Here is a 24,809-nt window from a genome sequence, read left to right as displayed (position 1 = left end):
TATTTAGAAAAAAAATGGGATGTGAAAGGAGGATTGTGGCAGTTTGAGAATTATTAATATGTGACTTTATAAAGGGGAGAGAGAAGTAACTTTACCGTTAATGGGGAAATTTAGCTATTAATTAATCTAAGATAATATTAGTAATAAGGAGATTGTAGTAAAAAATAGATAGTTTAAACAATGAAATGTAGATTGATATATTAGAAAATTGGAGATATAGAAGAATTTGAACATGCTTAAAATAAGTGATATAACATATATAGGATTTAGAAAAATTATGGTTAAGAGTAATTTGAGTAATAAGAGGGGTTTGGGGTTGGAAAGCTGTTGGAAGTCAGTAAGGAGGGGGGGGAAGGGGGGGCTGATATAATTTAGATAAGACGGGGAATTTGTGTATTGAATAACATTGTATGTACTCACTAATAAAAATTTTTAAAAAAAAGAAAAGAAAAAAGAAAATCGCCCCTTCATAGTACAGGTAGACGCCAGCAATACGGCGATTGGGGGTGTGCTCCTGCAAAAAGGGGAAGATAATAGCCTTAAATCGTGTGCCTATTTATCTCGCAAGTTTTCGGAATCGGAGAGAAATTGGAATGTCTGGGAAAAGGAAGCGTTTGCAGTAAAGGCAGCGCTCTCCGCTTGGAGGCATTGGCTTGAAGGAGCCCGTTATCCGTTTGAAGTTTGGACGGAGCACAAAAACCTGGAGGCCTTACGCAGCCCTAGGAGACTGAATGCCAAGCAGTTACGGTGGGCAGAATACTTTTCCAAATTTAATTTCACTCTCAAATTTTTGCCCGGCAAAACAAATTTCCTAGCGGACGCTCTTTCACACATGCCCCAGCTCAAAAGCAAGAGGGAGGAGACAGTAGACACAGTATTTTCGCCTACGCAATTAGGAGGTGTGGTCACAACACGCAGCCGTGCAGCCCAACCTCCTCACCCAGATCAGGGGTGGAGACAAACACTGAAAGACGAAGTGGACAAGGAGGGGGGAAATGTGCCCAAAGAGAAATTAACGCAATCTGCTCAAGGGGAATGGCTTTGAGGTGAGCATTTTTATGTACCTGCTAGTTTACGGAAAGAAGTTTTACACCGTTGTCACGACGCCCCAACTGCTGGCCAACCAAAGAAACTCCATTTTGATCCTGTCTGTATATTAAGTGTTTTCTTTGCAGGTGGCAAACCTTCCACTGGAAGCTCACAGAGAGAAGAAGAATGTTATGTCTACAGATATCTGCCTTTCCGACGCCCTTGGGAAACTTTCGCTTTCTCACCCTCAGGCCGATCGTTTTGAGAACTAAGGGGTAGGATGGGGCCCACAGGGAACTGCTATTCTGTACCTTTGCTTTTGCCTGTCATTCGTAACAATTTCGAAGCTCAGCCCTGATCCTTGGATCTGGGAATGTGGACTTATAACTGTTGTTATTTTCAGTAAAAGCCTTTTGGAATCAATGAACTCTTGTCTCATTGCAAGGGGTAGCCTGGATTGCAACTTTTATTCAAGCCTCAGTCTGACATGAGGGAGTCATCTGTCTTCACTGAGAACAGTGAAGAGCCCTCAAAAGAAAAATCTATCTTACTGCACTTGTCCGGGGTCAAGGCAGTAGATCACAGCCAGGAGTGCCTGTATAAAACTATGTCAGCGGTCATGGCTCTTGCCACAGTGTAAGCTTCATGTTTTACTGCTGTCATCTGCTGTTTGGCTAGGCAGGCAGCTTCGTTTTGAATCACCCTCATGAGAGATTTCTTATCCTTGGGACATATGTGGACAGTCTTTACCAAAGGAAGAGGTTGTAGGATGCCATGATTGCTTGATAGTTGAAGATCCTGAAGTTTAATGTTGTGGAGGAATAGATTTTCCTTCCAAGGGAGTCGAGTTTCCTGCCCTCCCTGTCAGCTGGTGACGACTGGGAACCATACCTATTCTTAGGTTGTACCTCCTCTGTGACCAGTGATGACAGTTTGGGATGGTTAAACAAGAATTCACAGTCCTCTTGTTTTAATTGGTAATACCCTTCCACCTTGCACGACATGGCAGGGATAGAAGCTGGCCTCTTCCACACACCATGGGCTATGTCTAACAAATCCTCTACAGCAGGGAAGGCTGTGGAGGAGGAGGTTTCAGAATGGAGAGCTTGGAGCACCTTGCTCTTAGGCTTCGAAGTTGACGACGAGACATCCAATTCCAGGGCCTTGGCCATTCTAAGCATTTGTTCTGAGAAGAGCCTATAGTCTTCAGTAGGGGAAGTTGATGGAGGTTCCCCCCCAGTCTCGCCTGGAGAGGGATCAGAAGCTAGTTCTGATGCTCAGTCCGAATAAGAAACTGATCCAGCCTCATGGTCAGAATCTAGCAGTGACTGGGGACATGGTGAGAGGTGGTGAGTCAAAGTGGATGGGGCCTCTGATTACTCTTTGACCTGGCGTGGTCAAGGCACCTGGATGCATGATTGGTGCCAACTGGAGCCATGTTAAGAGCTTGTGCCAGTTTGGAACTGGGGAAGGTGCAAAAGGCCACGTCAGAACCGAGATTTTTGAAGTATTCGGAATCGAGGAAGGCATCCAGGAGACTGGAGTGAAATGTTGTGCAGGTGGAGGCGCTGGTGCTGCCAAAACCGCCTACACTGGCGAAGGTAGCACAGCCGAGGTGCTCAGAACTGGTTGCAAAAGGCTCGGGTGCGTGAGCGCAGAAAGGAGCCTGTCGTCCTCTTCACGCCCAATGTATTTGTCCTCCTCCTGGAATAATTTGATTTTGCACAGTTTGCAGAGAGCAAAGAAAGTGGGAGCTTTTCTGCCCTTCTTAGGTAGGCTATTCTGTAAGTTGAGGACTGCCATAGCGAAAGCGTGTGTTCAGGAACACACACATCCCGTTGGGATATGAACTTTGCCAACTAAGTTAAAGATAAGCAGCTGCTGTGAGATGCCATGAGAACCAGAGTACAATGTCCCACACCACGTAAATGGAACCCTCTCCTGACCTCCTGCATGCACAATACTATACAGAAGAACTTTTCCTTGAACCCCAGACTGAAATTCCTTATTAGAAGTCTCTAGAATGCACTGCTGATAGCTGAGAAAGCAGAAAGTCCCCAGAACACAGGTGCATACGTGCAACTCTGACAAACAAGACGACCAGTCTCATGACTAATAAGAGCTCTGAAATCTTCTGGTTTATTAGAAGATATTATGGGTATAGGGTTTTCCTGTCCACTGGGTGCCAAATTAAATAATGAATGAAATTTAAGCCCACAGCGCCTCTGGTTCCATCTCTGCAAAGTGGGGTGCCACTCTGCCCAAGGGAAATGTAGAAAAGTCCAGGAGGAAGCAGGGCTCGATCTACGGTTGCTGGCGCCCAGGGCAACCGAACACCAGCCACTCATGCGAGCACGGCGCTGCGTGATGACATCATTTCCGTGACGTCATCATGCAGGGCAGCGCGTGCCGCCCCCCATCAAGCCAGCCATCCCGGTACGCTGCGGAGCTGGTGGCGGCAGCGCGAGTGGCTGGGAGGCCACCCGTGCCATTCGCCTGCCCTGCAGGACAGGGGGCACCCGGCAAGCGCACCCTGTCCTGCCACCCACGTGCTCCTGGGGCTGGCAGCTGCGCCCAGCACCCCCTCTTTGGCAGCGCCAGGGGCAGACTACCCCCCTGCCCCCCCGTCGATCCGGTGGGAGGAAGGCAGGCTTTTCATTTTGGGCTGTAGTTGCCTTTTCTGATTAGGGTCCACCTGCTTTGAGAATGCTGTGCCTGAGTCCTTCTATTTTCACTCTTGTCCTCCCCTCCCCCTAATTCTCAGGAGTCTGACCATTAAGAGGTCCACAAGCCTGTGACAATCTCTTAATCATTCCCTGATCCTTGGATAGGTAGCTATGAAATTGCATCAGCTTGTTTACTAGGAATCTGAGCTATAACTAGAAGGGCAGGAGTGTGATAGGGTGGCAATTAATGGCTCAACATTTAGAACAGCTAACATGTATTAGGCTTGCTCTCATGTTTGTAACCTTTTGTTTCACATGTATGTACAATCCCTAATAGTTTAAGGCTCATCTCTCTCCTACTTAGTGGGTCTTCTACTTGGAAATGGTATAGAACTATACTGTAGACTCATGTTTTACATGCTCATGCTTATGCATTGCCTATTTATGTATTCATATTATTTAATGTAGCCACATACATTTTGTGATGGTTTTGTATCCATGCCTTTTCATGTGTATCATGCATCAGATTCAGTTTGCTCTTGTAGTGTATGATGCAATGCTGCTTTCTGATAAACCACTTAGGAGTCTGCATCTTCCTACTGACAACTGCATGACCACCGGGGTGATAGGAACATGTGGGAACATGTGACTCCTGCTTAAGGGGATCAAATTAACATGTTCTTTTAAGCATAGGTGAGTTCCTTTCCTTCCTCTCTCAATGTGAATGTATGGGGGTGCCCCTCTGTGGTCTGATAGATAAGAGGGACTAATGAAGGAGAGGTAAATCCCACTGAGTTCAGTAGGGCTTATTTCACTTTTCTCAATTTGTTCTCTCTCTCTAAATTTTGTGTTTCTTTAAATGGTGTGTGTGTGTGCAGGGTAGGGGGTCATGTCAGTAGCTCTGTACATACAACATTAAAATTACTATTTGTAGCAGATCACCACTTAACAAGCAGAAGCTATGGGCACTGGCCCTCTTCTTTATAGGAGTTAAATTAAAAATAGTAACTATGATTAAAGGCTAGACCAAGACAGTGCTGGTCCCTTATCACCTCCACTACAACAGCACCTCCGGTTTTGGCAATATCTTCCTATATATAAGAGTACATATAACCACTGTAATGCCTGGTTGGGAATAATTCTCAGCACTGCACCACCATTGTTATAACTATTGCCAAAAAACAGCTGTATATACAAGACCCAAGAATGGCAGCATACACAACATTAATACTCTGGGTTTATTCGGAGACTATAAACATACAGAGACAAAAAAGGGGGGCATTCAATGTTACAGAAAGGTAATGTTTTAGGAAAATTAACCCACGCAACTTTGAAAGTACAAGTTTATTTTTGTGAGAAAGCACAAACTCACCTAGGTATGTGAGTTTACAGTTACTTACCACAGATTTGTTTGCAAACAAATCGTCCACTAAGCAGGCAAGGCAATGTCCAGGGCTTAAAGGGACAAGGACAAGGACTGTAGACTTTGCAGCTCCCAAAGTCTGGAACTAGCTCATTTGCCCAAGTTATCTAGCACTATTTATTTAAAGCCACCTATCTTCAGTGTAGGGTACCATGTGGTTAGTGGTAAATGGGTAATCCTGCCTTTCTTGGCTAGATTGAAGTGGACTGAACTAGATGGTCTCTGTATCCTACAACGCCAGCAGGTCAAGGGAGCAAGGCAGTATAGTTCATTTTGTGCTCCTGGGTCCCCGAAGAAGAAATTTCAGAGAAGTAAAGAGATTGTGCATTAAATTGGCTGTCTATCAGCAATGTGCATCTACTAAACACACTGGAAACATATTCATATTTTGTAATGTTAGATAGGAGAGCAGATTGCATTCTGACTCAATAAGATGACCTAGATTTCATCTCCTCTAAAAGGGCCACCTCACACTTTGAGAACTGTGACACTAGATACAGCCAGTGGAATGATCTCCCAATGAGATTTTCTTCGGCCAATGAAATAAACCTTCTTTGGCCAAGAATCTCATTACCCCCCTGAGAAGCAGTAATTTTTACCTCTTGAGAAGCAGCAGGCAACAGATTTCATTATAAGGGTATTGACAAGATCCTGGCATCTGTGAAGTCCATTACTTGTGCACTAGATCCTTGCCCTTCTTGGCTGCTAAAATCATGAATACCACATAAATGAACCCTTGATGCCTATCATAAATCAGTTACTAACTCAGGGCACCTTCCCTTGGCCACTCAAAGAACCAGTCATTCATCTGATACTTTAAAAAACCATTCCTAGACAAAAATGATGAGGCCAATTATCATCCAGTCATTTATCTGCCCTTTTCTGGACAAAGAGATTGAGAGAGCAGTAGCTAACCAATTCCAGGCCTTCTTAAATAATTCTGATGCTCTGGACCCTTTTCAATTTAGTTTTAGGCTAGACTATGGGATGGAGATGGATCTGGTGGTTTTAGCTGGTGACTTCTGTCTGAATATAGACAAAGGCCATACATCTTTGCTTCTCCCAACTCAGACTTGCCTGGAAGATGGCCGCCTACCTTGATGCAGTTGATCAGACCACCTGGATTCATGCCATGGTAAGATCAAGACTAGACTACTGTGAGGTACTCTACAGAGGTCTCCCCTTGAATTCAACTCAGAGATTCCAGTTGATGCAGAATGCCCCCGCTCATTTATTATCAGGAGCACAGCGGAGCATGCATACTACTCCCATTCTGCAATCATTCCACTGGCTACTCATCAGGTATTGGGCTCAATTCAAGGTTTTGACAATCACATACAAAGCAATTCATGGTCTTGGTCCATCATATCTGCAGGATCGCATCTCCCCTATGTTCTACCATGGCAGCTTCACTTATCTGTACAGGACTTTGTGCAGATACCACCTTGCAGCTGGGCAAAATCAAATTATTCAGGCTCAGAGAGATGCTTTTCTTAAAGGGACAAGGACTGTAGACTATTCAGCTAGGTACTGTCTGTTGACACAGATATGTTCCTATTGGGTAGTTTCTGTATCATTTAAGATGTCATGTTTAGTTATTCTTTGTTCTAGCAATATTTCATCTCTGGGTTCAGATTTAGGCTTTCCAAATTTCTGCAATCCGTACCTCATTTATTTGTTCACTGAATGTCCCAGTTGTTGCCTGTACTAACTTGCACTGTAATCCACCTTGGGTCTCACGGAGAAAGGCAGATAATAAATAAATAAATATCTGTATTAAAAGAGTTAAGGAAGCGAAAAAAAGTCCCTTAGGTTGTAGCCCCTCGAATTTTCATATGAAAATAACATCCATTGGAATTAATAAATCTTATGTTTTTAGAACTGAAGAACAGCCTTGTTAATGAATGCACACAGGTACAGAGCCAAATCCATGCCCTCGAAAAGCACAGATGGGGTAGAGGGAAGACTGTTCTCTTCAAGAATGATTTGGACCTCTGATTTCCAAGCTGAATCACCACCTTGCCTTTCACCAGCACCCAACCTCCCCCAAACGCCTCGAAGAGGTTAGCTTTGTAATTCCAGAACATCCATCCGTGACAACCTAATCAAACAACAGCTGTTCAGAAGTTTCCCCCTCAACTTATCTCCCATTGAACCTCATTTTTTTCTAAATGGATTAAAAAGTTCCAAAGCAGTAACTACAGAAGCAAAAAAAGAGAGAAAAGTCAAGGTCTGTGTGTATTCAACAAATGAAAGCAGAATTATATAAAAGCAACAGCTAATATAAAAGATTGTTCAGTGCTGCATTTTCCATCTTTCCGACCATTATAGGAATAAAATTATCCATGGAGAAGATCGAAAATCTTTTTCAAAACTAATACAATTAAGCTTTATTACACTGTTTCAAGTACATTTCTCTCCTCTCCAACACCCCTCCACCTCCAGCTCTAATCTAGGCTCATTCTATAACAGTTGGAGGCATTCTTCTATTTTATTACTAGCAAAATGCTAGTGTTTAAGGGTCAGAAAACTATCTAGTGCTATAAAGTGAGGAAACAAAACCTGCCCTTAATATTGACTGGCTTTTGTGCACAAGACTGCGGGAAAGGAGGGGGGGGGGGGAATCAACATGCAACAGGGCTGCAAAGTTTTACCATCATCTTCAAGCTCTTCCAAACAAACCATCCCTCAGCTAATTTTAAACCCTATTTACAACCCAATCCCATGCATGTTTACTTAGAAGTTAGCCTGAATGAGTTCAATGGATTTCCTCCACTTTTTTTAAAGGATTGTGTGTTTAGAACCAGCAAAGGAAGCCAAAGAATACAACTGGGAAAGGGTGAAAACTTATTTAAAATAAACAAATAAGAATTCTGAGGCTTGCAGGACAGTATAGAACACTGTTTCGCTGCAAGCTAGAAAAGAGAGATGGATACATATACAAATATTCCCAGTTATTTCTACTTTACAAAACCCAAGAGAGAGAGAGAAAAAGGCACACAGCATGAGGCCAAGAAATTGCAATAAATAAATAAAAATTCCTTTTGCCTGTGAACATATGGACAACTGAGATAATTAGAGCGATGGTTGGTAGACTGCTGGAAATTTCATTGCACAATCCCTACTAAACATAAATAGAACTTAAATTCAACCAACATTGGGTGATAGTTTTAACAGTTCATTTTTAATTAATTACATAGAATAAAAGTAGTTAAGTGTACAGAGTGAATCGGCTCATGAGCATACTTTGCCAATAGCAGCAATAGAAAATTAACAAGAATCCATGGCGTCTTGGTTTGGAGGTGGAGGAGGAGGAGTGTTGCCAAGCAGGCCCCTCCCCTGCTTTAAGGCCTGCCATGAACTGTGTTAAAGTTTCCTGCGTTACTGTTTCACTGCTGCACAAAGATTGCTTTGCACGTGTGTGCTCTAGTACACGCGTCAGTTTCCTGTCTGCTGTTTTACTACCTTGCTGCTGCTATAGACTGTGCAGTTCACTGACTCCATGTTTGGATAACTGCACAAAAGGACTCTCTTTCTGGGCAGCCCTGCCCTGACCTGTATCTGGATTTCCCAGTGTGCGTTTGGATTGTGTGCCCCGTGCCTGCAGTGCCATCTGCCACGGACCGTGCCTGTTCTTTGCCTTGGACTGTGTTTTAAGTGTTGTTCCCCCTGCCTCCATGGAAGCCTGCCTCATATGGGCCCAAGCCGCTGCTAGCAGACCACTCGGTGCTTAGGCCATTCCTATCCAGACTTCCTTGCTGTCCGTCTGTGGTCCCAGTGCTGGCATTGGGCCACCCTCGCTGCTGTGTCTCTGCTTCGCTTCAGGATAAGTGGGTATTCCCCCCTATCATCGTTGGGAACCAGCTAATGCGAACGTCTCTGTATTTCACACTCTGTATTTCCTAGATCTTGTGTGTTTCTTGTATGCTTGTGCAAGTTTAGGCTTACGCCACACTAAATACACGTGTTTGGAACCTATTTGTTGTCTGCCTCTTTTTCACTAGAGTGTCTGGGATCGGGACCTCCGTATACATAGGTTATGATCCGCGCTTAATTTTAAGTTACAGACTGCTATAGCTAATTCCCCATTATAATAAAGAGCAGTTCTGGCAACAGGAGGTCCTGCCAGATCTGCCCTCTCTGTTCAAGCTGTAATTTTGTGCTCTTGTTCTTACCGTCCTCTTATGTTACAGTCACCAAAACCAATGCACAATTTCTTCCACCTCTTGGGAAACCAATTTATGCCATGGATGACCAACTTACAACACAGGTGCCACAGGTAATAGTAATAGTTTATGGCATGACTTTCTCCCTCTCTTATGCTGTGCTGCAGTCTACCCTCTAACTCAGTAGACTAAAGGCAAAGCCATTACAAGGCACAAGAGTGGAGAAGAATATGTTCTTATTATACACAACAGTGGGACTATCTCATACTTCTGACCCAGCTTGTAGCATGCTTGTCAAAATACTGGTAGACAGTAGTTTCAGCATTATTCCTCTCACACATACGTAGTGCTACTAAGAGTCAAATACATGAGCCCTATCAAGAGGTCTAATTACTTTAAGGTTATGGAATATTATTCTTCACACATTTATTTTTTAAAAAGACAAATGCTACTGCTAATAGCCAGGACATGGGCTTCTAGGGAATAGTGTGGTTGTTCCAATTCTTTACCTTATCAATTTTTAAAAACTCATCATGATAAACAATTAAACAGAGAAGCGACCCCCACATCCAGGAAAAAGATTCAAATCCATAAATGGATTTCCAAAGGCCATTTTAGGCTGAAAAGATGCTCGATGGTACCTCCTTAAATCATGTTCATTTCTAAGCAAAGGAGCAGACAGTATTTTGGCATAACACACTTTGATTCCCAGAGATAAATTAATAATAACAACCGTAATTCATATGTATAGAATGATCTGAGGTTACTTTAACTGATGTTTTTTTAAAAAGGAATTTTAAAAAGGTAACTTTACTTTCAACTAAACCCCACAGTGAGGGGGAAGGGCAAATAAGACTGAATTGTAAACTAGTATTTTTTTTTTAAAATCATCCAGTTAAAAACCAATTATCTTTTAAATGTGAGCTGTTAAAAAGGTTCAGATTGTGAAGTGGCTTAAGACTGCATGATGGGAGGAGGGCCCGAGGGACGCATAATAAGGGCTGACAGTTCCAGGCTTCAGCACAATGGTTCTCATTTCTCTTCTCGGCTGATCCACTCAGATCGACGTCTGATCCAGTTAGTATTCAGCCACTGCAAATAAAAGACAACACAGCCTCACCTTCTGCTCAATGCGGGCCAACTGTTCCTTATAGAAGGCATCCCTCTGTTTCAGCTCTTCTTCCTTCCACTGCAGTTCCTGGGACTGTGAGGAAATACAAAATAGGGTGTTAACTGAACAAAAGACAAAAATGAAGAAGAAAGAGGGAAGATTGAGACAAGGTGAGGATGGAATATAATCTAAAGAAAACATAACACACCAGACCAGCAGCAAGGAAATATTGGAAGCTCTTTTCCATATGAACTACGTATCAGGGCAATATACCACTTAATTCCAGATTGTGCCTGCAGTTCTAAACAGTTGGTCCTATAAAATGTTTTCTGCTTTGTAGAAGTCTGGCAAGATAAGCAAGCTGAAATGCTCTGATTTGGGCTGCTGCTCACACCTCTCTCTGAGTGGATGGATCTATGCAAGCAGCAGAATAGGGAAGTTCTGAGGTCACAGGACCACACTACACCAACACAAAGGGACACAGTTCCCTGTCCAGAAGATTGCAATTTGAACCAAAAGGAGCAATAAGAGGGAAGGAGAGAGAGAAAGAACAAAAAGAAAGACTACATCATACCATTTCTGCCCCTATCCAAATTCTTCTAATTTTATTCTAGTTGACATGTCATTTTTCACAGATCATTCCCTTTAGCTTGAGAAACCCAGGCTGAGATACATGCCATTTTCTTTTATCAAGCGGTATTTGCACAACTACAGCATCGCAACATCCATTTGGAAGTTGAGTTTGTGTGTTTGCATTACATGCCATCAAGTTGCTTCTAGCTTATGGCGCCCATATGAATTAATGACCTTCAAAGTGTCCTATTCATTAAGAGCTTTGCTCAGGTCTTGCAAGTGAAGGCTGTGGCTTCTTTTACTGAGTCAAGCCATCTCAGATTGGATCTTACTCTTTTCTTACTGCCTTCTTTTAGCATTATTGTCTTTTCCAGTGAGTCAATAATTCTAAGAAAATCCCATTTCCTACAAGATTTCTTCTTTCGGGCAACCCTTATATATTCTCCCATTTAAGTGTTCTCCTTCCTACTCACCAAGCAACCTTTCTTTTATCTGCCCCCACTCCAGACTTCAGAGTTAATTTATAATTTAATTACATCATTTATACTCCACCTTTCTCCCCAATGGGAACTTAAAGCTGCTCACATCTTCTCCTCTCAACACCTTGTCAGGTAGATTAAGCTGAAACAGAGTGACTGGAAGAGTAAGGATTTGAACCTCGGTCTCCCAGATCGTAATCGGACATTCTAATCACTATGCCACACTGGTGTTTAGCTTTGCTGTGCTCCCTCCCCCTGGGAAAAGTCTAGTTCAGTAGCAGAAGCTGAACAGCAGCAAGTCACTCAGGTGAGTTGCTTGGTGGCAACTGTGGGCCCAGCCAAGTTGTGCAGGTTGTGTAGAGGTTGTCACTGGGCTCAGGAAAATTGTATGGCATTAAGTTGTACAGGAGCCATCAACAGACCAGGGTGCGTTGCACAAACTACATACTATTAAATTGCTTAGTGGTTGCTGCTGAACCTAGCCATTGAGTTCTCCCCTCCAGGACAGGTGTGGAAGGATAAAGTAGACCTAGAAAGGGCACGCTCCCTCGCTTTTCACTGACAGAAACCAATGTTTGAAGGCGAACAATACTGTTGTGATTGCCTAGCCTCCAAGATCTCAGAGGGCATTCATTTCTTAAAGGTACAGGCTTCTGCTTACATTATTTTGAGGAGTTTTAGCAAGCCAGGTTTTTAAAAAAAAAAGATTTCAGGGTTTTCTGCCAACCTGGAGCTTTTTCCAGGTTTATAGAAAGATCTGTCTTGTCTGTTCATGACTCAAATCTCTGGATTTAAATATCCACAGATGGGATCATGTTGAGAATTAAATATGATTAACATTTATTCTGTAGTGGACAAATTCTTATGCTTTTTTCATTCCTGTAGCCTGTTCTCCTTTTAGAAAACTCAGAATTGTTTATATGGGCTCCTTGGTATCTCCTATGTAGGTACTATCAGGTCCACACTTACTTAGCTAAAGTCATTAGGGGATTCTGAAACCATTCACTAGGTCCAAAAAATTATTGTGGCCCTTCCAAATAGATCGAGATGGGTAGCCATGTTAGTCTATCTATAGCATTAGAAAAGAGCAAGAGTCCAATAGCACCTAGAAGACTAACAACATTTGTGATAAAGTATGAGCTTTTGTGAGTCACAGCTCACTTCTTCTTCCAAACAGGAAATTCTGCAGCTCTTCTTTTCCTATCTACCTTCCTTTATCTGGATCAAAACTAGGAAAATCAGAAGCCAGCTGCTGGTCTGGTTTTAGGGCCACTGATTTGAGACCCTGACAGGACTTGAAGGCAGCAACAGGAACCTAAAACACAGTTAACATTGCTGTGGTAGCACATGAGAACACTGCTCCATAGCATGCATGCTGTGCCAGCAATAAGGGAGGAGGCTGAGGCAGATGTAACTCATCAAGGGAACCAGTATCCCTCCCCCTCCCAAGGAATGATTATGATTAAACAGCCTGAGCAGAAGTGTTCCCTGTGAGCTCAGATTTGTCATTTTATGGACAACTGCCATAATAAACAAGAAAAATAACATCTGAAAATACAACTAGCCAAATGTTTCCTTCTCTCTTCTTTTCTGATGAAAGACAGACATTGGTATTGCACTGAATTGCCATTTCACCAGTCAAAAAGTACTGCTTGAGAAAATTCCCCTCAGCAGGCAGGACTCTGAGCATGATGGGAAAAGGAAGGTTCACAGGTAGAAATATTAGATTCCTACCAGCACCAAGCCCTTCTGATCTCACCCTGTGAGATCATCAAGAGTACTGCCAGCAAAAAAACCCTGAACAGCAGATATAGTTTTAAAGAATAAAGGGGGAGCCTGGCCTCTTCCACATGGTGAACTTCACATTGGGCTTTCTGCATATTCAACCCATGAGGACTGGATCTACTTCATTCATCAGTTCTGGCCCCATACTGCTTTGATTCTTTAATTCTATACTAGTTTTTTTCCATACAGGGCTTTTTTAGCAGTTCTGGCCCCATACTGCATTGATTTCTCTCCAGAGTTTTGCTCACACAGTCAAAATACCCCAATTCAGTCTCCAAACTGCGTCCTAGGCTTTTCTCCTCATGGAGAAAGACTGAATCTGCTGCAGAATTGATCTTTCCCTGGTTTTAACGCAGCTTTTCTCCCTGTAGCCATACCCTGATTTTCTTTCCAGCAAAGTTAAACCAGGGCTTTTTTGAAGTGCAGAATACTTTCTTCAGAGTGAGGCATGGCCCTAGCCCTGCCTTTTGCCCTCCCCCTTTATTCCCCTGCATCCTGATTGGTTGAATAGCAACCAATCAACTCTCCCCCCTGATTTTTTAAAATAGAATAGCAATGGTGCACGGTTGGTGCCTTAAAGAAAAAAACCCTTGCAACTGTCAGGGGGGGAAATGCTGCATTACAGATAACACAAGAACTCTGCAGAATGCCCTGAATCCCACTTTATATTTTAAAGTTTTCACCTGTTTTTCCTGTATATTTTCATCCATTCTTTTTTGGCATTAAAAAAAAAATTAACCAGCAACACTGCAACCTTGGTGCCATTAAAAGAAGACCAAAAAAAACCCCCATGTAAGTTTCCTCAGCAATCAACTGACTGAGGAAGGAACTGAGGAAACTGACAAGTCCTCAAATCCCACAGTAGAAATGGAATATTTTTCAAGCGCAGAAATAAAAAACAAGACACCACTTCGGTTGGATTTCCTTAAAGTGTAGAATTAAGGAATCAAAGTAGTATGGGGCCAGAACCAATGAATAAAGCAGATCCAATCCTCATGGGCTGAATACACAGAAAGCCCGATGTAAAGTTCACCATGTGGAAGAGGCCACTTTGAGGGAGTTGAACCAAAAGTGGTGTCTGTGTTTTATTTCTGCATTAGAAAATTGCCCCAATTCTGCTGCGAGTTTTGATGACTTGTCAGTTTTCTCAGTCCATGGGCTGAGGAATCCAGTTTCCTCAGCTGATTGCTGAGGATATTTACAAGGGTTTTATTTTCTTGACTTTTTATGCTATTTAGTTTTTAATTCAGGAAAAAAGCTTGATTGGTTGCTGTTCAACCAATCAGAGTGCAAGGGAATAAAGGGGAGGGCAAAAGGCAGGGCTAGGGGCAGGCCTCACACTGAAGAAAGCATTCTGCACTTCAAAAAAGCCATGGTTTGAATTTTCTGAGAAAAAATATTGGGGTGTAAAGCAGAAGAAAAGCCAGGGAAAGATCAGTTCTGCAGCAGTTGCAGCCTTTCTCCATGAAAAATACAAAAAAGTCTGAGAAGCAGTTTGGAGACTGAATTGGGGTATTTTGACTGTGTGTGTAGAAGTATGGAGAGAAATTGACGCAGTATGGGGCCAGAACCAATGAAAATGCCCTGTGAGGAAAAGACCCCAGATTATCATCTGGGTGAACCAGATTAGATTCCCCGCTCTGTCATGGAAACTTGCTGGATGATCTTGGGCCAATCACATATTCTTAACCTAACCTATCTCACAGGGCTGTTGTGAGGGAAAAAATGGAGGAGAGGAGAATGATGTCAGCCATTTTGGGTCCCCACTGAGGAAGAAGACAGGGTATAAATGTAGAAAAAATGATTTTACGACTTCCTTGTTATCTAATGCATGCAAATAGGATTTCCAAAACCTATTAAAATTCACTTGGCAAGTTCTTCTCATAGAAAAAATATTCAGGTTTCACCAGTTTCTTACTTAAATCAGAACATGAAAATGAAAGGTACACTCAAAAGCAGTTTAGTGTTACAGGCAGAGAAAATTGCTGCTTCATATTCTGATCCCACCCCTGAAGAAAGTACTGCTATAGCTGCTAGCTAGCCATTAGATTAATGATTAATCATTAATTATTAGATTAATTATTCAGAATGGTCAACTGATGTTTCTTCAGAGGGTTCAAAGTATTAGGGGATGGTCTCTTGTTAGCTCTCTTAAGTATCCATGCCACCTTGGAAAATGACTCCTGCCTAGCTGAGAAGAGGGGGCAATTGTGTATATGGGTGAAGAAAGGTCTGAGTTTGGAACAGAGATAGTCGGGAGTTGACTGGAACACCATCGTGTGCTGGATCTCTCGCTCTCCCTTCCCTCTCCCCCATCCCAGGGATCTGATGTGGGGTTAGCAGATCTGTTGCTCTGCCTCTTTGACTCTAACTCTTGTATATTTGAGAAGCTCTCACTCACAAAAACTTATCCTGGAACAAATGTTGTTAGTCAGTAAGGTGCCACTAGAATCCTAAATACTACAGAATACAAGCTAAATCTCCAGTTCTCTTCATCCAAATGGAACCAACCCAGGCAGCCTTCACCTGGAACTTCTCTCCTACTTAGGGAGGTGAGAAGCGTACAACAATTCTCTGCTTCCTCCTGCTTTAAGGGAAGGAAGAGCATCACATTGTATTCCCATGTTTGAGTTAGAACTGCTATGAAAAACAAACATAACTAACCTTAAAATGTAACAATCACAGCTCCCCCCTCAAGATTTAATGAAGCAGCAAGAGGCTATTACCAAATGCATAGTTACCACTCCAGAGAGAGAAAAGATCTAAGACTGAGAATTAACCTGAAATAGTGAGAGCATTACCAGACAGCTATGCCCAGCAATATCTCTTGATCAGTCGTCCACCCAATCCAATAGTATAACTAACACTGTAAATTAAGAGGCAGCAGGCAGGAAGAAGGTTTACTTGCAACTCAAGACTTGTTTTCGATACCTTGTTCATTTAAAAATAATCCTCCTGGGAGGATAAAGGCAGAAAGAGAACTGAGCTGCAAAACATTCCATGCCGAGACAGTGCTGCTTAAAAAGATGCTTTTAGTTTTCAACTGTACCTCCAGCTGCTATTACTGGGTACTTTAATAGACACTGTTGTTGTTGTGCTTAAAATTTGTATGGCACATCTAGAAAGGTTGTCATTTCAAATATTCACCATATCAAAAACGTTACAAAACAGGCCTAGGCAACCAGGGACATTTTGTATGAATTCAGGATATTTATTAAGAACTCCCCCCTCTCTCTTTTTCTCTGCTGCTTATTCTCCATCTGAAGCCAGAAGCTGTTGCTATCCCAAAACAAGCTAGCTGTTGCAGAAATTACAAATTTCATAGAGTATGAAGACCACAGGTAGCCAACAAAGGCGCAGAGACACTTATGTAAAATGCTTTTAATAACAGGGAAAAAACGGATAAGGGAGAAAATGTATGATACTATATCCATATGAGTATATGAGCTAATGTATGAGTTGAAGCTGTACTTCATGTCTCCATTTACACAGATGAATTGTGAAATGAACGCTAAGCATTCTGGAGCCCAAAGCTACAGGGAACTAGAAATTGCATTTGGCTGTGAGTGTATTCTGTTGGTATTTCAACCTACAAATTCTTAGCCTGGTGGTGGTAACTAACTATCACTCTTCACTTCTGCCCTAACAGCTTTTGACCATATTCTCCTGGGGAAAATGCCCTTTTTTGCTGAGTTCCATGGCATGAGATTACACACTACTAATCTTGGGTTATATATTCTCATACTTCAGGGAATGTTGCAAAAGGACAAAAAACCAAAACCTTGCTCATACGCTGCTACCACCACTACAGTAACTCTGAAGGTGTAAGACGTAAGCAGAAAGCCAAATGATTAAAGGAAAAATATTTTGTTATGACTTGAAGCAAGACCATCATAATTCCTAGCGTTGCCTGGAGTCTACTCTTGAAACCAGTCTGGTATTTCAGTTTTCTGCCTAGTAAATAAATTTAGAAAATATGAGACAGAACTCCAACTCCAACCCTTAGCCATCAACCCAGCAACAGCAAAAGATGGAGACTGCTGCTCAAGCAGGGATTGTCACAGCCACTCCTGCTTTCTCCCATCCCACTGCACCTCCAATGCTGCTGGGCCCAGTACACTGACAGCTTCCCAATCCGCCTGCCTGTGCTACACTCCCAAGCCTTCAAGTGCAGCAACAATGAGGGGTAGAGGCTGCTGTTCAAATTGTAAGGGGCGGCTGGTCCATCCACTTCTGTCCTCCCTCATCCAATGTCTAAATAGCTAGCTAGCCATCAATCCCTTCTGAGCCAAGCAGACTGTCACTGCTCCTGCACACTGGGAAGGCAGCACATGTTTTTCCTTCTCACCATGCCAACACTGCAACCCATACAGCAACAGCCATTCCATTTATGCTCGTGGTCACTCTCTTCCTTGTAGGCTAGAACACAAGGTAGATAACTCTTCTTGGAGGGATTTTAGACTAACCTCAGATCAGTTAGATGACTACCAATGTAATCCTAAGAAGAGTTACTCCAGTCTAAGCTATTGTTAATAATTGCCAAAACCCAACTATCTTCAGTAATGACCTCCCAACAATCAAAGAATTATGGTAACCTGCCCAAAAAGAAATTAGGAGCCACTGCCAACTGGCTGTCTAGTCATAGTTGTTCTCTGTGCCCTTAAGGCATGGAGTGTGAGTCTGATGTGTAGACTTTGACCTCCCCGCCAAACGCCTTCTAGGCTGGTTTGTATTCAAATATGTGCATGATATGGATACTGTGCTTTGTAGGGCTGGAATCTGTAAGAGCGGCACTCTCTACTGGGCTGGAAGCTTCTCCCAGTATTTCTGTATGCTGGTGATCCAGAAGATTAGGGAAGAATACCATATGATTTTGCAGTTCGGCGATCTTTTTTCTTTTTTGCCAAGTATTCATCTGTTTTCTCCAAAAACAGGGTAATGCCCTCGAATGGCCTGTCTTCAATCTTGTTTTTGGTCTCAAAGGAAAAAACTGTAGCATGTAACCATGTGTGTCTGCATAAAGGCACTGCAGTGTTTAGACCTCTAGTTGAAACATCCAGAATTTGCTGGCTTGTGTTAATTTGCTGTTTTGAAAGGATGATGGCTTCACCCTGTATCAGCTTTGCAAGGGGTTTCTTTGCAAGAGGTTATTTTTTGCCACAAGATTTTTTGATAACCATTCATGATGGCTAAAAAGTTGGCCATTTTGATTGTGAGAGCTGAGCCAGAATATATCTTTCTGCCCATTGCATCTATTTTCTTGACTTCTTTATCTGCCGGCATGGAAAGGCTGCCTTGTCATTGTTTTGTCTGTAACTCCTCTGCAATCATGGAGGGGGATGGTGGATGAGTGAATAGATAAGGGCATTTATCTTTCTTGACCTTATACAGGGCTTCCACCTTCATTGTCGTAACTGGAATGGAAGCAGGTTTCTGTCGTAGATCATCCATAATCTCCACAAAGCCATCTATCATAGGAAATGCCACAACTTCTGGAGTATCAGCACAGATGTGTTTCAAGATGTTGTCTCTTGCCTTTGGCTATGGAGCTGAGACATCTTTCACAAGTTGCTCAGCATATAGCTTGTAATCAATGGCTGGTGATCTCCTTTCTGTCTCCCCCACCATCTCTTCCAGAGACGGTTCCGAGCCAAAAGGTTCCGCATCTGATTCTGAGTAGGACCCTCTCCTTGATGTCAATGAAAGAGCTGCCAGATTCCACGTCAGATCCGATCTGTGTGACCTGCTTGGAGCCAATAGAGCCCTGTGCTGAAAAGGGGTAAGTTGGGTAACACTCCCACTTGTGTGGGTAATCTGGTGAGGGGTATGGAGGGTACTACGGCGCCCTGAAATACTGTTGCCGAGATCTCTCTTCTGAACTCGAGCGCCTTCTTTGGTGAGATTCCAATGTAGTCTCATCCCCATTGCCTGATGCTGGAGAGGTGGAATTTGATCTCCTAGCTGATTGACATTCCAAAGGTAGTTGGTCCTCCAGGTCCGATATTGGTGTCGGAGCCAATGTCAGCTATTGTTGATGAGATCTATTTTTGCTTTTGTCTTTATACTTGCATTTAGGGTGTTGGGAGGTATCTGCCTCTACTCCAACTGGAGCCGGTGACCCCGACACTCTGCTCTAAGGAGCGGATTGGTCATCCTCTCCCAGAATTACGCTGGCCCTTGACCATATCGAAGCTGTCATATTGCAAGATCAGGAGTGCAGTCGGCTTTGAATCTTCAGAGCTGATGGATCCGTCAACAAACCCGTAGACATCGGATCCAAAGTTTTGGTTGGTTCCAAGTCGGTCTCAGGTATCGAGTGTGCCAACTGCTCAACCAGGGCAGATTATTTAGCTGCCAGGCTTGAGGAGCTAGATATGGCCTTTTCCCACAGCATGGCCTTTAGTTGTGCCGCACGATCTGCTCTCGCCTTCGAAATAAACACTTGACATTGCTTGCAATGGTCCTCTATGTGGCCCTCCCCCCAAGCATGTGAGGCACTGAGAGTGGCCATCCGTTTTAGCCATCTTAGTTAAGCAATCTTCACACTTTTTAAAAAAGCGATTTGTCCGCTATCCCAAGACAATAGAAGGATTGAGGGGGGGGGGGCTCTGTTTCAAGGTCAGGCTAGTGGGTAGAGCATTCTCCAACTCACCCTCATGCGCCAAGCCACCTATCCAACCAATCTCTTCCTAAATTTAACTATAACTATTAACAAGACTGTAACTATAAACTATTAACTGTGAATACTAACAACAACTGGAAAAAAATTTCAACTAAATCAACTATGCTAAGCCTGAGAAGTACATTTGTTCTCCGCAGTAGCAGCAAGAAACCCCAAAACCCTGAGGGAAAAGGGGGCGACCTCAACCACCACATGACTGTTTCAGCAGGAAAAACCAGCTCGGAGTGGTCTGTGGGAGAGATCCCCCCCCAAATAGCCTAAGAGCTAGAAAAGTCCTGTTCCGAGCGGCTGGCCTGTACAAGCGCAGTCCCCAATGTGGGACTGTACTGAAGACTGTAAATGAACAATGAGTTTAAACTACAGGAGGGAAGGTACCAGCTGGACATTAGGAAAAACTTCTTCACGTTAATAGTAGTTCAGCAGTGGAATCGGCTGCTTAGGGTTGTGGTGGGTTACCCCTCATTGGCAGTCTTCAAGGAGCGGCTGGACAAATAATTATTGGGGATGCTTTAGGCTGTTTCCGCATTGGGCAGCGGGTTGAATTCGATGGTCTGTAAGACCCCCTTCCAACTCTATATTTCTATGAGAGTTACACCCTTCTAAGCCCATTGAAGTAAATGGGCTTAGAAGAGCATAACTCTGCTTATGATGACTCTGTTACCCTAGCAAGGAAACTTCAGACTAAGAGGAATTAACTTGCCCCAAGTCACTCAAAGAGCTTGACACCCAATGATAGTTGAGTGAAGAAGAGACTGAAGTCCCTGGTAGCCAAGGGCAAGTTTTTGAGCTTATTCTTATGTTTTGTTTTGTACTTGATGCATGCCTTTAGATTTACTCTGATGGGAGGGTTTGATAATTTCACATGTGCCTCTTCAAAGAATTCTAACAGGACAGCACACACCCCAACACACACACTCATGCCTTTCAGGTATGACATGTATTTTGTACTGGGGCATCCAGTATGTACAGCAAGAAACATCCTTCTTACCCTGTCATAAAACTAACATGGCAATCTCAATTCCTCCCTGCATCTGTGATTACCAATAACATCTGTATTTGCATAGCAACAATGGGATACCTACAATAACCAATATTCAGTTTTTTAAAAGGAGAGAGTATAGGGAAGTGGGTTACCTGTCCATCCAAAAGAACAACAAATAACAGGCACTATGTTACAAAGCTTTCCTCCACAATTAGGAGAACCAGAAAGAACACAGTATGCCAAATTCTGCCCCAAAGATTTCATTCTTGTAAGGTGAAGCCATGAATGAAGAGAGCAGGACTGAAATAAGAAGACTACCACTGAGGATTACTCTCCATGAGTTAGTTTGCTACACTTCATAAACAGTGAGCAGGGATATCACTTTCTATCCCACACTCCTCAGCCCTGCCAAGTCATTCCAAAAGTCTCTCTCCCCTCCTTTATTTCCCATCAGTGCCTCTCCTTTATGCCTCCAATCCTTTTCTTTTCACATAAAAGAAAAAAGATTTTACTACGGAGTACAGAGGCACTGATAGGATCTGATGATGACTTTCATCCATATTGGTTACCTGAGAGGTTTGCAAAAGAGGGTCTTGTGGTACCTTAAAGGTTATGCCACAATAAATCTATTCTTTTTTCAAAGGTGCCACAAGTATCTGTTTTTGTTTTGCTGTAACAGACCAGTCTAGCTACCTCTCTGGAATTTCAGTGGTTTGGTTGGCTGTATATGTGCATCCCATTCTATAAAAGCAGCTTCAAGCTTCACAAACAATAGGGAAAAAATCTTTATGGAGGAAATAACATGCAGTTTTCTAGCTGAACACCTTTTAAAATGTAATGACAAAAAATAAAACCCTGCATCTGTGATCGGCAATAACCATTGTCTTTGCGTAGTAACATGATATTCTGAAAAAGCAAGACCCAGTGAAAAGGGGTGGGGGAGGAGTGCTGAAAAGAGCTTACCCAGGCTTCCAAATCCACAGGCTTGGCAACAGATAGGAGGAAAGGGAAAAGAGGAAGGAAAAAGAGGGGGGGGGAGTTAGTGATTGATGGAGGCCGCCTGCTGCTGCACAACATAGCTCTTAATATGACACGCACAAGGCGGGGTGGTGGTAGTGGTATCTTTTTTAAAATGACAAGCATTTTTAACAATGAAGCTAAGTCCCCTGTTCATTACCGCCCTGAAAAGAAAAGACCATAAAAATGGACCAAGACTGTATGGGGAAAACCCACAATGGATGTTTCATGGTATCCTTGGTAAAATATATTCTAAACAAAAGCTACTGCATCGCTGCTGGATAGATGTAGCAATGCAAGGCACTGGACTATGCTACAACATCAATACAATATTAGCAACCGCATATGAAGGATGGGGTCAGGCCACTTATACTAAGACATGCTGGAAGGCATGATGCTTCCAGACTTCATGACAAGATCCTTTTGCCCTACTCAGAGATGGCTTTAGATAATCAAGGTGATTAAAACACACACACATCAAAGTCTAAGAAAAAAATCATGGTGCATTCAACCCAACCACCTGCAATTCCAGGATACTGCGGACTCAAAAATTTCCCCAGACAGAATCTATTCCTTTAAATAAAGGAATAAATTCTTAGGACTTCTCACTCAATTAGCCTCATCAATTAAGAAACATTTCTTGATAATCTGAATAATGTTTGCTGTAACCTGAATTTATCAATTCTTGTCCTCAGTCAGGTCACCTGCTGTTTTCGTTATTTACTGCAGCTTTTTAAGTATGTGGAAAGTGCTAGCCCATTTCCTTTCCTTAGGGACTAGTTCCTATTACCAAGCCCTTCCAGACAGCACTGTATGCAACCACACAGAGGTTAGCATGCACATGCCAGAAAACTTTTTCCAGGACTACTTTTTTTCAAGAAACTTTAACTTTAGAAATGCTTCTGCACATGAGCGAGGACAGCTCACACCAACGTCCCTCAGTGATCAGCTGCATACACAGTGAAAGGAGGAGTCTGGCAGTGTGAAGTGGCCCCAAGATAAAACATATATGTGCTTTCACCTGCTTGACTCATAGAACTGTGCAAGAGGTCTTTGCATTAACAGGATGATCCTATTTCCAGAGAGACATTTGTTATACAGCAAAACCAGTGCCAAGCTGTCTTTCTTTGTCCTCTTTCCCCCTCTTTTCTTAGCAAGCTAGTTATTTAAGGACTTCACAGTGAAGCCACGCAGACTGCAGGGAGCTCAGTCTACTCACAAAATAAATTGCAACACACACACACACACACACACACACACTTTTTATTATTATTTTTGACTTAAGCAATAACCCAGCAGCAGCAGAGTAAGTACAAGACAATAAACATCTCTCAAGCCCGTAAACATCCTGGCTTCTGACTGAGATGTTTATGGGGAAGCCAGGGCACTCACTAGTCGTCAAGGGCCGCTGAGCCTCCCATACTTCTCGGGGCTACGCTTGCTTGGCAGCCTATCCTTTAAGTGGTAACTTCTTTTAAAGACTGCCCTTTATTATCACGATTATTTATCTGAGGAGGACTGGAGAGGTGGGACGAATGTTCTTGGTGGCCATAGTTCAAAGCAGGAGCCAGCAGAAAGACACAAAAGGGCTCCCTGATTATCAGAGCTGTTGTCTTTTTAACAGCACAGAGAAGTTGCCCAAGGTGGTTGAAGGTTTATGTGGAATTGGCTGCACAGCCTGACTAACCTCCTGCCCCCCTTCTCTAAATGTTTACAAGTCAGGCAGGACAGACAATCTCCTCTCTCCTCATGGAGAACAAGGATAAACCATTCCTAGCCCCCATCAAAACAACACAGAGAGAGTATGTTTCCTGGAAATCAATAACTTGATCATGAGAACAGCCTGGCTCAAACAATGATTTTCTTTTACATGTACTTAGAGTCTAGACTAGAGATGGGCACGAACTGAAATATGAACCAAATTTCATCACAAATTGGACTGGTTTGTGATTCGCGAACCAGCAGTTGGTCAGAGCCCATTTCTGACGAACCTGGACCAACTTTAGGCTGGTTTGTCTGGTTCGTTTTTGGTTCATCACTGCAGACAGCCTGGCACCAATAAATCAGTTTCCTGGGCAACCGGAGATCCCCAACAAGCAGCTGATTTGGGGTTTAAATGCCCCTTTCCCTGCTGCTGCATGCCGGCTGTTCTGCTTCCCATGTTTGAAGGAGTTTGCTTATTCCCTGCTGGCTTTAAAAGCCAGGAAAGGGCTAAATGGCTGGTTTTCCCTTCCTTCCTGCCACTTTGTTTCTAAAGGGCTGTGCAAAACGCTTGGTTTTTATTCCCTTTGGCAGCCTGAAACATGCCTGGAAGGGAGGGGAAAGCAACTATTTAATCCTTTCCTGGATTTTAAAGCCAGGAAGTGCAGTAATGTTGTAATGTTGCCATGTTACAATGTTGCAATACTTTCTTGACTTTGAAAAAAAAAAGAGAAAACCAGCCATTTAGCCCTTTCCTGGCTTTTAAAGCCAGCAGGGAATAAGCAAACTCCTGCAAACATGGGAAACAGAATTGCTGGCAGGCAGCAGCAGGAAAAGGGGCATTTTAACCCCGAATCAGCTGCTTGTTGGAGATCTCCACAAGCAGTTGATCCATGCCTGCTGGGGTGAAATGCCCCTTTCTGTGCCGCTGTGAAGCGGCAGGGAAAGGGGCATTTCACCCCCCCCCCCCATCAACTGCTTGTCAGGGATCTCCCTGACAAGCAGCTGTTCCAAGCTGGATGGGTGAAATGCCCCTTTCCCTGCCACTTCACGGCAGTAGAGAGAGGGGCATTTAAACTCCACAAACCATGAACCGGTTTGGGAACTGAGGCAAGTTCGTGAAAGTTCATGGTGCATTTTTTCCCCGGTTTGTGCCCACCACTAGTCTAGACATATACTTTAGTGTATTTATTTG

General features: G+C 43.1%; 1 protein-coding gene across 1 annotated transcript in view; it reads right to left on the bottom strand.

The window, feature by feature from the left end:
• CHCHD6 (coiled-coil-helix-coiled-coil-helix domain containing 6) overlaps positions 1-24,809 on the bottom strand; it is a 301,834-nt gene that overhangs the window by 183,031 nt on the left and 93,994 nt on the right. Inside the window, exon 5 of the mRNA XM_054975161.1 lies at positions 10,405-10,488. Within this exon, the coding sequence (XP_054831136.1) occupies positions 10,405-10,488 (84 nt within the window). The remainder of the gene's footprint in view (positions 1-10,404; positions 10,489-24,809) is intronic.

This window comes from Eublepharis macularius, chromosome 4 (assembly GCF_028583425.1).
Source record: "Eublepharis macularius isolate TG4126 chromosome 4, MPM_Emac_v1.0, whole genome shotgun sequence".
NCBI classification, from domain to species: domain Eukaryota; kingdom Metazoa; phylum Chordata; class Lepidosauria; order Squamata; family Eublepharidae; genus Eublepharis; species Eublepharis macularius.
The sequence above is the reverse complement of the archived record's forward strand: the minus strand, read 5'-3'. Positions and strand labels throughout refer to the sequence as shown.